This window comes from Brassica rapa, chromosome A02 (assembly GCF_000309985.2).
Source record: "Brassica rapa cultivar Chiifu-401-42 chromosome A02, CAAS_Brap_v3.01, whole genome shotgun sequence".
Taxonomy (NCBI): domain Eukaryota; kingdom Viridiplantae; phylum Streptophyta; class Magnoliopsida; order Brassicales; family Brassicaceae; genus Brassica; species Brassica rapa.
The window spans coordinates 6,635,109-6,651,082 of NC_024796.2; the positions used below are offsets into that span (position 1 = coordinate 6,635,109).

General features: G+C 32.6%; 3 protein-coding genes and 1 long non-coding RNA gene across 4 annotated transcripts; 3 read left to right on the forward strand and 1 right to left on the reverse strand.

Annotated features, from left to right (window-relative positions):
• Positions 1 to 227: 227 nt before the first annotated feature.
• On the reverse strand, positions 228 to 2,135 carry LOC103851860 (protein NOI4). The gene is made up of 3 exons (XM_009128732.3): positions 1,920 to 2,135; positions 701 to 892; positions 228 to 623 (listed from the first exon to the last, which is right to left on the reverse strand). Exons 1-3 carry the CDS (start codon positions 1,923 to 1,925, stop codon positions 579 to 581), a joined length of 243 nt encoding a protein of 80 aa, XP_009126980.1. The 5' UTR covers positions 1,926 to 2,135; the 3' UTR covers positions 228 to 578.
• On the forward strand, positions 818 to 1,747 carry LOC108870930. Its single transcript, XR_001957603.2, has 2 exons — positions 818 to 1,051; positions 1,315 to 1,747. It is a non-coding gene; the product is annotated as an uncharacterized LOC108870930 (long non-coding RNA).
• Positions 2,136 to 8,712: 6,577 nt separating the features above from the next.
• On the forward strand, positions 8,713 to 10,477 carry LOC103851862 (formin-like protein 14). The gene has a single exon (XM_009128734.3). The coding sequence runs from the start codon at positions 9,876 to 9,878 to the stop codon at positions 10,362 to 10,364; it is 489 nt and encodes a 162-aa protein (XP_009126982.1). The 5' UTR covers positions 8,713 to 9,875; the 3' UTR covers positions 10,365 to 10,477.
• Positions 10,478 to 13,226: 2,749 nt separating this feature from the next.
• On the forward strand, positions 13,227 to 15,558 carry LOC103851861 (fasciclin-like arabinogalactan protein 1). Its single transcript, XM_009128733.3, has 2 exons — positions 13,227 to 14,085; positions 14,669 to 15,558. Exons 1-2 carry the CDS (start codon positions 13,435 to 13,437, stop codon positions 15,320 to 15,322), a joined length of 1,305 nt encoding a protein of 434 aa, XP_009126981.2. The 5' UTR covers positions 13,227 to 13,434; the 3' UTR covers positions 15,323 to 15,558.
• Positions 15,559 to 15,974: the final 416 nt, after the last annotated feature.

A 15,974-nucleotide genomic window follows, 5' to 3' on the forward strand; every position in this document is an offset into this window, starting at 1 on the left:
CTTCAAGCGTGAGATGCACGGTTTCCTCTTCCTTCAAACTTAGACCACATGGTAAGGCCGAAAAAATAGATATCTAATTACATGCATGGACTGTCAGAACGGAGCCAAGACCTCCAAGGATGATCATATTGTTTACGATGATTTGTGTGGTTCTATATGCTATTTTGTTAAAGCTACTAAGAGCAATAATACAGCAGCTTGTTTGATGTTAAAGGCAAAACAAAAAGGATCAGAGTATCCTTTAAAATATAACACCAAAAACACCCATGAGAATCATTACATATATAGACACACAATAACTATGTTTTTTTTTTCGTTTTCTCTTTTCCTGGTTTTCCAATAAAAGTTGCAACACGATTAGAATAACAAACAACTTCAAAGAAGAAGGAAAATCATTATCGTGAATACTAAAGGGGGGCTCCAAATCATCTTAAGAACTTTTTTGTTGTGGTGTGGATACTTTCAAGAAAGACAATAAAACATTTTAAAAAAAAAGAACATTGCTTTACATGTCTAAGCAATGTAACCTTCCTTTCTTTTTTTACTTGGCAGCAAGTAAAATCCAATCTTTGTGTCCGTCAAGAGTCCACTGCTGGAGACTGCATGCAGCAGAGCCACTTTTTCTGAAAACCAAAAGAGACAGTAATGAGTGACGATGGATCAAAAGAGACCAAGAAGGAGAAGAAGAAGATTAACTTACAGGCTGGGGTTTACTAGGATCTCCTCCTCCTCCGGACTTAGCATGACCATCAGTGGATTTACCAGGCGATCCTGGCTTGCCACCGGTCTTCTTCTCATCCCTAGCTTTGTTGAATATGACTGTGAAACCTTCTGCTGATGCTGGATCATTCACATCCCATTCTCCAAACTTGGGCAAGGGGCGGCCTTTGTCCTGTCATAAATGTGAAACCAGAGAAACAAAATTAAAATTTCAAAAATCAATGCTTAAACCCTTTTGTGGCAATACATCAGAGAAACGTTGTGTGTTCACACGTTGTTAAGGGGCATGTGACCTTTCCAAAATGAGTTTAAATACCATCAACCATAGGAGGTTTGCAGGGCCGTCTGACAGCACGCGCAAGTGGAGCGGTCGAACAGGGCCCCGAAATATAAAAATAAAAAATTTAAGGCTTTTTGGAAATATATAGATAAATTATGGTAAGAAACTTTAAAACTTTAGATATAATGCTAAATTTAGAACTTATAATTAAAAAAAATAAAACAAAATTTTAAAATTTTAAAATTACTTGATAAAATATACGATTAATATTTTTTTTGAACAGGGCCTCAAATTAATTTGAGACGGCCCTGGAGGTTTGTACAATAGCTTAAACTAATCATCTTTCCATTTCTCAGCAAACATTATACACACACTAAGTCAAAAAAGATTACCAAAAACTAACCGTAAGAGAAGTTCCTTTCCACTTTATTAGGTGACAAGCAAACGAATTTTCAAACTAGTGAAATCAAATTTTTTGTCTCTAAATTAATTATGCCTGTCCATAAACACAATATTCATATGCCTCTTCACCTCTCATATAAACCAAGAACAATCTCTGAAAAGTGATCCGAGGAGACAACTTCTCTAAGCTAAGCTTTGATCAAAAAATATCTAAGCTAAAAGACAAATCAATCCTCATCAAAAGAACTCTTCCAAGTTGATTTTTCTGTTATAAATCTAAGCTTAATCAAACAAATTCAAAATTGAATAGAAGCCAAAGATCGAAACTTTAAAAGTTATAAATCAGAGATCCATGAAAAGGGTTATCTCATCAGAATCACAACCTCACATCTATTTTCTATTCAATATCGAAGGTTGCAACACATCTAGCTAAGCAAATGAAACTAAACTCATCAAATCGAATTCGAAGTATATTCTCCAGGAAAATTCTTAAAAAGATGAGATTTTTTGAACGTACCGACATGGCGTTTTCAGAAAGGAGGAAGCTTTATCCCCCAGGAAAAAACGATTCGAATGAAGCCGCCGAGAAAACCCAAAGGAAAGAAATAAAAATATGATCCGCAGGAGGAGAGAGAGAGAGACTTTTCTTTTTCTTCTCTCTTTCTCTCTTTCTCTTTCTCTTTCTTTTTATTTGCTTTTTCCTCTTTAATATTCTTCTTTTTTTCTTCATGGAGCGGTGTCTGTAACGGTTTATATAAACGGAGTTAGTCTTAGTGACGTGACCTCTTTAGGTTTTAAAACGGAAAGTTGAGCTGGCTGACGGCTGTTAATTCAGCGCCTATATGTTGGTTCGGACCGATGCATTGCAAGTGACTTGCTGGCACTGTTTTGTCTTTTAGCATTCATTTTTATAATAATTCATTATTATTATATACTTTTCAGAATAATATGGATTATAATCATAAAACTAATTGGCTAGTTTTTTTATTTTTAATTACTTGTTATAACATCATGGTTTTTGAAAGATATCTGAAATGGTTTTGTTTAAAATAATGACACTAGTTGTTCATTGTAATAAAAAATTCTCAAGTTGTTTATTTGTTTAATGAATTATGATTATGTTTAGTGGACATGAGTAAACAATATTGTTATTGACAAAAGTATAATCTTAAATGTCATCAGCTATCATTATCTACCAGTTTTATGAAACTCCTTAACCCACTAGCTGATTTAGCTTTCTTTGTACATCTGTAGTTACATAGGCCATTACAATAAACTATACAGGTTTGATATTTATAATTATTTGGTGGGTAGTAGTTGCGACACTAATATACATGTATTTGTACAATATTGGCATAAACGCAAATTAGCATAAATGTAATAGCAATTGTTAGAAGACTAACAGACAATCTTACACATTGAGAAGGGATATAATAATAATATTTTGTGTTACAGGCTCACGAGTGGTACTGCAAAATGGAACAAACCCAGTGATGCAATCTGACGAAGTGTTAGATTCTGTCTGCATCAAGATCCATCAGACACCATCCCAACACAACATAAACAAGTTTCTCTCTGTCTCCATTCCGACAATATTTACATCAAAAGATTCCTCAAACACACACATAGAAGAACCACCTTTGCGTCTTCCATTGCTCTACATTTCATTATATCAAAGAGTTCAGGCTCATTTACAAGTGAAGTTAGCATGTGAATTGCCAACACAGCCCCAGCTATTATTCAGAGTTTGCTCCTCTTCCCGTCTCTGTAAAAAGAAAAAAAGTGTAAGAAAGAACAAATAATTAAAGATCTTTAACACAAGTGGAGTAAAGACAGCTGTTATAAACACATCTAGAGGTTATAAAAACTCAGTTAAGAGTTTTGAGCTTTTTTTGTTATGGTTTTTGAATTGTATTTGTCAGCGAAAACAGCCAGTGAAAGAGACGTTTCACTGTCTGGCTTGTCATGTTCTGCATAATAGCACAAGTTCAAGAGCTCTAGCTTCTGGAACTGGTTGGCACTCACATCAAGACTCTCAATGAAACAAGAAAAAACAAAAGTATAACTATGATTGCATACTTAATTGCTAATTTGTGAATCAGACAAAATTACATAAGATGCATACTGTGAATCAGGCAAAGCTCTAGGGACTTTTTAGCTGGTTCCTCTACAGATCGTTGATTTTGCACATCCAGCTCTTCACGGTGATAAGCTGCAACTTCACCTGGAAAGCATATAACACAATACATGACAACCATAAATAAGCAACGAAAGAGTAACAAACATAAGGATTCTGGAGTATGGCCCTCAAGGACCATAGCTTCATAAATTCTTAAAGCTTCTTTTATGCATCACATCCTTCAATAATTGTATATCAGCGTTGAGTCTACAATGCCATTTGGGCTAAGAGCAGCTCAGTAAATTCTACACACTGTCTCCTCAGCAGTTTTAAACCTACCCACCTTGCAAAATCCATTTTATAATGCGGAATATGTGACAATATGAGGATCACTACCATCTTTGGTCATTTTATTAAGCATCTCAACCGCTTATTTCAATTAGCCTTTTTTGGGGTAAAATTCAGTTAGCCATTTTTGCATAAGCTATCAATCATTTCAGTGTATGTTATTTGCCCAACAGCGATCCCATTTATCTTCATTCTCATGTAAAAGCTTCTCCCTAGATCAAACTCTGCATGATTACACAAGCCATCTAAACGTATTCACATAGCTAACTTTACTAAGAATAAGGCGGTGTGCTTCCATCATATAAAACATCTTCAAAGCCTCTTTAAAGTTTTCCTCACTAATGTGTCCATCCTTTGCCGGTTTTGCGACCACCCGGTCCAATCCCGTATCCTGTCAGATTTATATATATATACATATTTTATATAAACATAAATATTTTATTAGATAAATAAACTACAAGGGCTCAGTTTTATATGAATTTTCAATTGTAAAGTCTTATAAAAATTATAAATTGTAAAATTGTTTAACAAAATATAATTTTTGATGGTCCAAAAATCTTTTTGCCCTAGGTTCCATAAAAATATTGAACCGGCCGGTCCATCAAAGAAAGTGTTGAAAGTAACATACACAAGTTGAGCAATGAGTTTATAAAGTTGTTGGTAATACGCCTATACTGAAACGTGTAATATCAACATGTGGGTAATTTGAAGGGGTCCCAGAACTAGAAGGATCCGTGTGTAACGACAGGCTGAGATTAAACGGCAGGAGAGTAGAGTAGGTGAAATGTCGATGACTACTTAAAGTTTTGCCTTGCTCAATTAGGTGATAGCAACTTCCGAATCTCAAGCGTGGCTCCCTTTTTCAGCTTAATATTTTTTTTCTATTTTATCAATTTTTTTACACATTTACTTATTATAAATTTTGGCTCAGACATAGCAACAAAATTGCATATTATGTCATGTAAAACTTCAGAGCAATAAATTTATAGTTTATAAACTTCTATAATCAGAACTGGAAAATTGTCGACAAAAAAATTCAAAACATATTCTTACATTATTAGAAATGGAAAATTGTTTACAAAAAAAATTCAAAACAGTAAATTTTTATACTTTTATTATTAGAAATGGAAAACTGGAGAAACATGTTACCTTATTAATATTATCGTATAAAAACTTTGAAACGAAACTGTAAGACGAAAATTATCAGAAAAGAAAATTAGAAATACATAAATGTGAAAGCGAAAAGGTAGGAGAAGAGTTAAATGGAGAGAATCTCTAAATGTGTAGAAACTTCCAGCTTCATGGCTGTAAGTAATTTTAGGACCATTTTCAGCTTTCTCTTTTACCCACTATACCCAGTTTCCACTTTCTGTCACCGTTTGTAACCAGTACATCACTCTCCTCCATTATAAATCTGAGTCACATACACATCCTCACTGCTTACTTACACAGCACGTCACACTTCTTCTTCTTCGTCTAGGAGAAGACGATGAGAAAATGTTGACAGAAGAAAGAGAGCACAAGCCGGGATTAGCAAAAAGAGAGTTTTGCCCTTGTCGGGAGTGTGCTCTCTTTACTTCTGCCACCATCATCGCGTGTGAGCGTAAGTTAGCGTTATACACACACTTTAGAAACTATGCATGCTTCAGCAAGGTTGCTTCAGTGTCAAAGAAGGTAGGCAACTTCTTGATTTCTTCATTCACAGTTTCTGTTTTCATCACGGATATGCAAACCCTACCGGTTTAATTTTATCTTTCAGGCCACATACATGATGATCAAGACCTTCTATATATGTCTATATGACTATATATATACTTCTTACTCTTCATCAACTTTGAAGTAGGGTTTGTTTTGATTGCTCTGTAGTATCACCATTCCAAAAATAGATCTGAAACCTTCCTTTTTAACTTGCATGGATTCTAAGATGGATTATGAAATGATAAGCCTTTGATAATCATGTTTTACTGATCTTGAAACTGGTTTCCTATGTAAAACTAGATGAGCTTTTGGTCTGGACTCAGAGATGGGTTTATATGAATTGAAAAACCTAATCGTTCAATATAAACTCATTGAACCAAAGACCAAACACATTGTTAATCAGCGCCGGCTCAACTTTTTTCAAGGCCCTGGGGAATTGTTTTTTTAATGAAGCTTTAGGAAAATATTGTATTCTAAATAAAATTTCAACATAACAAATTTTGAAACTATTTTATATGAGAATTTTGTATAAGTTTCGAAAATAAGTAAAAGAAAATTTATATACATAGTGTATTTGTTCTTAAATTAATTTTATTCAAAAATATTCAGCTAAACTGTTTAAAAAATTATATTACCTGAGTAAAAATATTTAAGGGCCCTTTTTATTTGTGGGCCCTGAGACATTGCACTCTTTGCCCTACCACCGGCTCTTATTGTTATACAAAATCACAAACCAATTATTTAAAAAAAAATTAAGATACAACGTACACAATGGCGTCTCCTTCTTCTGAAACAATGTCACCAAGACTTAGTAGTTAGTACACAAGAGAAAGAGAGTGTAGGTTTCGTCTTCGATCGGAACCGAAGTAGGCTCAACCTCGTTGTTTAGTATCTGAAGAACGCCATCTCATAGTCAGATGATCTCTCGTTACTATCTAGATGAGCACACATTAGCCCAACGAGCAACAGCTTCTTCAGAATTCCTCATCAAACTGGCCTTTCAATCTCTAATCAACAGCTTTGACGACAACTCTTACTCCACTGTGTAATCTCCAAACCCAGTCCACTAGATTCACAGTCTTCTGGCCCTCTGGTTTTTTATCTATTGCCCTCTTTCCACAAGTGACCTCTGGAATCAGCATTCCGTAGCTAAACGCATCTGTTTTCTCAGTCGTCGCAGTGCCGTATTGGAGATACCCCATCGTGACAGCAGTCAATGTCGAGAGACTCGAGACGGGGCTTTTATCGTGCTCAGTGAGCCAAGTAAGACCAAAATCGCCGAGCCAAGCGTTAAGGTTTACGTCAAGCATTATGTTGCTTGTCTTTATGTCTCTGTGAACCACTTGCTAGCTGCCAGTGCTGTGTAAAGGTTCATAAAGACATAAAGCAGTTTAAAAACTGGAGGCTTGTATATGTAAGTTAGAATATATAATCAATATAGCCTGTACATATAAACTTGGAACCTATGATTATTTTCTTAGTTAGAAAAGCTTTTATTTTAGGAAAAGAAGTAATAAAGAAAGCACACCAAAACTGAGAAGCTAACTCATGTTAACATTTAGAAAACACATGGAGCCAATATGACATAGTTCATTTTACTAGTTATGGCGCTCTTAAATTGTATAAAAAATTTAGAGGCCTGAGTCAAATGTATTTTAAAATACTCATTGTGCACGGCTCTACTTGCTGCTCACATTTATGGTGAAGATAAGATAAAGCTGAAGCCAAACTAATTTATATGTTCAGCGGTTCAGCCTATGTGACCAGTAAAAGAGACAGTTCCTTTTTCTAATTCTTGATACACATGCCCAAACGCTCCTCGTCCAATGACTCTACTCGAGCGAGTGAAACCCCTTTTGTAGCTGCGTAAAGCTCTGTAGCTAAACTGTCTTAGACCTCTAGTCAGCTCCGTCGATGCTCTTTCTATACTTTTACGCCTCTCCATTTCTTCAAAGTTAAGTATCCAAAAACACCAAGAGAGCTAAGCAGAAGAAGACCTGTTTCTTTCAGCACCTGCCTCTTTTTCCAACTAAGGAGAATCCACAAACATAAGAATACATATATATATATATATATAAAAATACAACTATCCGTTTTGAATTAATGTGAACCCCAATGGGATTGACTCATTAACTATTTAACATAACACCCATTCACTAATTAGGAGGTTTCAAGTTTCTAAAATATATTATTTTCTAAAGTAAAATTTTAACTTTTAATATTTTAAAAAACATTTTAGCTTTTTCAGTATAAATGCAAACAATTTTTCTTAAATATTTTTCTTTGGCTTATCAATTTATATTTTATTTTTAGATTTAGTTAAACTATAAAAATAATTTTTTTTTGTTTATTTATATTATTTATGACTATGTATATGTATATATATATTAAATGTTTATATTTTTGTTAATTTAATGAACTCAATAAGTCGATTAATAGTGTTCAACAAACACATTTTATGGGGATTATTTATGAATGAATTTACTAATTTAGTAATCTGATTATTTTTTTCATATCAATGAATTAAAGCATAATTAGAACACTTAATTAAAAAATATATACACAATTAATTTGAGATATTTACATATTTTTATTTTTCAATTCTAACTTAATGTAAAAAATATTATATATTTATAATTATGTTATTAGTTTAAAAATTTCATTCATAGTGATAAATATAAGTTATTGTTATATTTAAAGTATCTTACGAATATATAAGACTTCATAAATGAAATTTAACATATCATAAAAAAATTAAAACATGTCATCATATTTGCAAAGACACTAGTTTAAGACCCGAACATTGCCCGGGATGAACATTATGTATACAAATTATATTTACATATTTTTATTTATTTTTCGCTCATTTACGTATTATGCATATAATTAAACTAGAATAAGCACATAAATCAAATTAAATAAATCAAAGAAATTATTTTATTTATTTTATATGGTATATAATTAAATTTTAATGATATTAACATATATATATAATATATATTTAATCTGAATATCTATTAAAAGATATTTCATATTCATATGCGTTTATGATCATTTGTATCTTTTATTAAAAAAAGTAAAATAATTGCTCACAATTTTTGTTTGTAAGAATTTTAACAGTTTTAGTAATTTATGGTCGTTTAAAAAAATACAAAATATAACATATAAGAAAAAAATATAATTTTATTATATGGTTAATGTAGTTGTTTGAATTTTTTAATAATATAAATTAAACAAAAGAGATGGAGGATACAAAATTATTATCAAATCTTTATTATTCAAAATCATTAATTGTCATATATATGTTGATCATATTAGCTAATTTTGTAGCTTTTGTTTAAGGAAATAATAAAAAAAATAGTTTTTATGCATTACTAATCAATTTGATAGTTAATTTAATAAAAACTATAATATATATTTAGATATACCAACCTATTTTTGTAAAGATTATGAAATTCATGAAAAGTTGTAAGTCACTTCAATTAATATATAAGAGATGTTATCTTTTTCTAATGAAAATGAATGTGATAATGATAAATAAGCAAAATTCATAAAATCACTTCTCTAATAATTAGCAGAAATGTAATTTGACTTGTGAATTAAGACATGTCATCATTTTCACTAAAAAATCTTATATTTTCTAATGAAATGAATGTGATAATAACACATAAGCAAAATTCATAAAATCACTTCTCGAATAATGACTAAAGAATCTTTGGAAAACAAAAAGTTTCATATATTAATGCACTTTTATTTTATCAAAAACTGTGTAACCAATGATATTTTGTTGTTTGTTTTGTGATTGGTTGAATATCTTTTAATTTATAGTTTAATAATATTTTTAAGATAAAAAAAACAATTTTTTTAATAGTTGTGCATAATTCTAAAATTTCATGTATTTTGAAACAGAGGGAGTAGATGGTTAAACCCAAATCGACCAAAAAAAAAAAACAATAAGAGCTTAAGTTCTTCAACGTCAAGTTAGGTCTTCTTTACTGACTACTTGAAGTCCATAGTTAATCTTTCACATGACAAGAGATCCAAACTTTTCACACTCATCTTGAAACTCATGATTTTTTTTTGGTAACTGGCTCTAAATCCGCTTTAATTTGTCATTACACGACAACATTTTTCTACATCCACTTAAAAAGATTCAAACGTTTTGTTCAAAAATTCTCCAAAACTTACGACATGTGTTATGCCATGCGGCAGATACTACGAAACACAGGAAATTTGTTTATCTCTTTTTACTATTAAGTCTCATCTTGCAACCAAAGACCAAACTCATCTTCTCTACCTAAAGTAACCATGTTGTGTCTTCAAGCTTCTTTCTGTATCTCTCTTATTAGCTTTTATATATCACTTCTCAGCTTTGTCAATCTAAACTCAGCTTCGGATTCAAACTCTGGTCTCTGCACTCTTTACCCATGTAACCAACCGCCTCAACCGCCTTCTTCTACAGGCTACTCTCCATATGGTAATCCTCCGCCGCCGCCTCCCTCTACAGGCTACTCTCCATACGGTAATCCCCCACCTCCTTCACCGCCACGTTCTCGCTGCCCTCCTGTTCCTCCGACAGGCTGTTGCAACCAACCACCACCCTCTACGTATTATTCTCCTCCGTATCCTTACTTTTATACTCCTCCTTATCCTTACGGTACTCTGGGCGGAGGAGAAAGCGGTGGCGGGCAAGGAGGAGGAGGTGGAACCGGAGCAGCGGTGGCTCACTATTCTTCTTCTTCCGTGACGGTTTATGTTTTGATGATTGTCGTATCGTGTGCTTTTGTTGTCTTCTAGGGCATGCATAGGTTTTGATAAATATTAGATCTATCAAAAGCCACCTTCTTTTCTGTTATTATCTCAGAATTTTTGCAGTGTAAGTTCGAATAAAAATAATTTATGTTCTCTGAGCTTTGCTGTTCAACAGGATAACCGATTTGGTTTAGTTCTAACAGAAAAAGCTAACAAATCAATTCAAAATTTTAACACCAGCGTTAAGACAACGATTAATCACTTATAGATTGACATTTCATATTAATACATGAACAACAACTTAGGCAGTTAGAAAATACACAATAATTACAGATCTTAGTAGGAGAAAACAATTTGAAAACCTAATATCATATTTATCGTATCATGAAAAAGAAGATCTCTACCATCTACATACGTGGCATGTATATTGATCCACAACCATTGATTAGTTATTCAAATGGCCTTCAACCACGAAATTGGCTCATCTCCGGTTTTCGCTGACAGTTACGTATCGCCCATTCATGCGCTTCTTCGACTTCAAATTCTCGAACTAAATTCAATAACTGAAATTAATAATAAAACTAGATTTTGACCCGCCCTTAAAAGGGCGGGTATATTTTTTGTTTTATTTTATTGTAAAATATTAATTTTCCGTCTCATATTTTTCTTTGTAATGATATTTGTATTTTTCTGTAATCATATGTGTTAAATTTTTAATTACTATTAGTAAGAGGTTTTGATAATTTGATTGAATTTGTGATGTTGGATACTCTACATGTGCTATCGTTAAAATTATATGGTTTTCATTTTTTTATTTCATGTATAATTATAATAATGTTATAATTATACATAATAATTTGCCATGACGTTAAATACGAATTTTGTAAATTTTGATCCAGGGCCACGTGAATTGTTAAAAATCGCGACAACGTCTTAATTGGCTTAATTGGTTCAAACGCAGCGGTTGCGGTTGCGGTTGTGGGAGTTTGTGGATGCGGACGGTTGCAGTTTCTAGCGGTTTTAAGAGATTTGTACGATTGGTACTGCGGTTAAAAATTGGTGCGTTTACGGGTTACTTATGACTGGTTAACTACCAAATGTGGTAACAGTCAAATAATAAATTAACAATATTTACATTTAATATAATTATAAAAATATCAAAAATCATAAAATTATAATAAATATAAAATTTATATTTAGAAAGTTATAATTTTAATTTTTGAAAATTTATTGAAATTTTTTTTATTATAAAATTTTATAATATTAATTAAAATATAATAGATATATTTTAATATTTTCATAATCTCAATTTTAAATTTTTTATTAATTAATTTTACTTTTGTATATATATTGTTTTTAAAAAAAAAATTTTACCCTCTCGCAACCGTCCGCAACCGCAAACGTTAGCTGGAGCCAGCTTTTGAATTTATGAGATTCGTAGCGGTTTGAAGCGGTTTATAGCGATTTGAGTGATTGTTGCAAACCGCCGACAACCGCTACCAACCGCAAAAGCTGCGTTTGGATTTAAATAAATAGTGACAATTTGGATTCTGACCCGCCCTTTTATTTTTTGTTTATTTTTTTTTTTGAGAAATTTAATTTTTGTATTTGTGTTATTTTTGTAATCATATTTGTTTTTAGTATTAATTTAATTTAATATAATTTTTGGTAACTATATTAAATATGTCAAATTGCATAATTATATGTCATATGTATATAAAAAATTATTTTTAAACTTTATTTTTAAAATTTGCAACATATTATATTTTCTTAGTAGTTACCTAACATAATTAGTCAAGAAAAATATTCGTATCCAAAAAATCTGACTCGGAATCGACCCAAAAATCAAAGTTTCATAATCTATTAGATTTGGCATATATACTTGAATGGTTCTTAAGAGATATCCGAAAACCAATATCAAATCCAACACGCACAGAAAACCGAACAAAAGTTTTGAAAAATATTTGAAAGATAATTTTTAATATATTTTGTTAAATATATATATGTAAATGGGTTAATAAGGTCTTCACTAAACATTTAACAAATATTTTTAATCGAATAACCTATTTAAAACCCGTTAAACTAAAACCCGTAGAATATATTTTTATAAATAATACTTCCATAATAATATCAACTGATCATGTTCCTAATTTAATAGAATAGATGGATTAGATAATTTAATTTTCTTATAAAAAAACTATCTAGAAAAATAAAATTTTTAAATAAATAGTGACAATTTGGATTTTGGTTAGATATGGAAGTTTGTTGATTTTAAATTTTGGGGTCACAGGAGTACATATATTTCAGGATAATGAGTTAGATATAGGAGTTGTATATATATTTCACGAAATTTGTTGTCATTTATAAAATTTGTTGCCTTTATAATAGGAGTTTAATTGGTTGTGTAAGGTGGTTACGTAAAATTCTTAATTGAGTTTAGTAGAATAGATTTTTTAATTGAAAAATAGAAGTTTTATATGTTTGTAGTCCTTAAAAATAGGACATTAGTGGTTATGAAACTGCTTTGTTATTGTTGTTTACGTTTTATTTAAAAAGTGGCAATCAAATTTTCCTGAAAAGTAGGATTTTAGAATTGCTAGAACTGCCGTGAAAATTTAATAGTATTGATAAAGTGATATAAGCAGTTTTATGTAGATGATGTATATTTTTTTTAATTGGACTCAACTATTATCAATGGGGCATGTTTCTGTTTTAATAGTATTGATAAATTAATGTGTTTCCATCTAATTACTTATTTTGTCCATAGATATTACAATACACATTATACATTTTCTACATGGAAAACTACAATAAAATAATTTCAAAAAAGATTTTCAATAATTTAATGTACATAGTAGGTGGGAGCAGAGTGTGTAGTCACAATTCACAAACTTGCAAGTCCATAACCATAACTTAAATTCATCGTTGATAGTATTAAATACTAAAACACAATCATAGTAAAAAAATTAAATAAACACTTAATGGTACAATAGTAACTGCAACCACAATCCAAAGTCCGTTTAAGAAAACATCACTTAGTTTCAAGTACAGAGTTCACTCTCTCACAAATCTCTCAAAATCCCACACATCACATTGTCTCTCCACAGTCTCAACAATGGCGAAGAAGATGAGTACAATAATCACCTCCAGCATTCTCCTCTTCCTCCTCCTCCTCCTCGCCGTCGACACACACGCGCACAACGTCACGCGCCTTTTAGCAAACCACCCTTCTTTCTCCTCCTTCAACCATCTCCTAACCAAAACTCACCTCGCCGACGAAATCAACCGGAGAACCACCATAACCATCTGCGCCGTCAACAACGCCGCCATGTCCGCCTTAACCTCCAAAGGCTACACCATCTCCACTCTCAAAAACATCCTCTCCCTCCACGTCCTCCTCGATTACTTCGGCGCCAAAAAACTCCACCAGATCGGCGGCGGCTCAGCTCTCGCCGCCACTCTCTTCCAAGCCACCAGAGCTGCTCCGGGAACCACGGGATTCGTCAATATAACGATGCTGAGAGGCGGCAAGGTCGGCTTCCGTCCCGACGGCGGAGATATGTCTTCCTTCTTCGTCAAGTCAATAGAAGAGGTTCCGTACAACATCTCCGTTATACAGATTAGTAGAATATTACCGTCGGATGCGGCCTCGGCTCCGACTACAGCTCCGGCGGAGATGAATATTAGCGGGATCATGTCGGCTCATGGCTGTAAAGTGTTCGCCGAGACACTTCTGTCTAACCCCGGAGCTTCAAAAACCTATCAGGTGCTTAGTAAGCCCTAATCAAGTATACGTAATTATAAATGATTATTTCAGTAATTAGCCATTTCGTAATTGAAAAACTAATTAATTAGTAAATGCATGTCACTGTACGTAGAAATTAACTACAAAAATGGACGCTGGTACTAACATTACTAAAACCGTGATTAATTTTTATGTTTACCAAATACTACCTAAGTATGAAAATAAAACATTAATCAAGTAATAGATGCTTGTGGCGATATAAATGTAGAAATTAAATTAAATGAAAAAGACATCAGGTACTCTGATTAGTGAATAGTGATAGTAGTTACTCAAATTAGAAACTATACTAATTATAGTATTAATTCGCATTGTTAAGTAATGATATTTAATCAGATAATATGCATGTGGTTGTTCTGTTGGCTTGTAACCAAAAGTTAAAAGGTTTCGAGAGTAACCAATGTATTTAGTCAAACGTATTGACTTCATTACCAAATAAATTTATTAAAATTCCATTCCATTTCAAATTATAATTAAAAGTCAAAAATCTATAGACTGAAGAGATTCAATTGTTATTGTTTTTGGAATGTGTTTATGTTTGTAACAGGAGAGTGTGGAAGGAGGCATGACAGTGTTCTGTCCAGGTGATGACGCCATGAAAGCATTCTTGCCCAAATACAAGAACTTGACTGCTCCAAAGAAAGAAGCTTTCCTCAATTTCCTCGCTGTCCCGACCTATTACTCAATGGCCATGCTCAAATCCAACAATGGTCCGATGAACACACTTGCCACAGATGGAGCCAACAAGTTTGAGCTCACTGTACAGAACGATGGAGAGAAAGTTACTCTCACAACAAGGATCAACTCTGTTCAGATTGTTAACACTCTGATCGACGAGCAGCCTTTGGCTATTTATGCCACGGATAAGGTTTTATTGCCTAAAGAGCTGTTTAAGGCTTTGGCTGTTGAAGCTCCGGCTCCTGCTCCAGCACCAGAGGATGGCGATGTTGCGGATTCTCCTAAACCGGCTAAAGGGAAAGCCAAAGGGAAGAAGAAGAAGAAGAAGAAGAAGAAGAAGAAGAAGGCTGCACCATCGCCTGATGATTCTTTTGGTGAGTCCGACTCACCTGCGGAAGGGCCTGATGGAGATGCGGATGATGAGAATGCTGATGAAGCCAGTGCGGTTAGGATTGTGGGAGGAGCTCAGGCTGGTTTTGTGGTTGGCTTGTTCTGCTTGTTTGCTTCTTCTTGGCTTATATAGTTCACTTTATGTTTCCTTTGTTTTTGTTTCGTTTAGAAACTTTATTTATGGCTTTGAGGGAAAGTAATTATGTTTATTTAAATTCCCCCCTATTATAAAGTTTTTTTCAGTTTATTGTTTGGTAGCCGAATTAAAGTACTCGGTTGTATGTTTATTTTGTGTTTTTGCTTCACGTGTTTGTTGAATTAATGATGTAATGAACGGTGTTGGGGTTTAGCACTAGCTTCTACTTTATAGCTACTTCGTTATTTGCCGTTATATTTAGAAGAATTATAATACCAAAGAATTTTAGATATATAGAATTGAATGTAAATTCTATAATAGTGCAAATGAAATCTATCTAAAATGACAATCAAATAATGTATAAAATGACGAAACTAAACTTACATAACTTGTGTTTCACAAAATGATATTTTTGTTGAATGCACAATATTTACGTAACTTCACAAGTTATATTTATTTAAATGAAAACATTAAACAATTTAATCAATAAAACATGCAAAATATAACAGCAGTACTAATTAACAGCCAAAAAAAAAACATTATTGCTAACATCTTCTGCTGTCCCTTGTTTTATTTTCGTCTTAAAATGCATGTATAATCACTTGGTCTTGATGTAAGTATGTAACATCTAAACAATTAGTGAAAATAA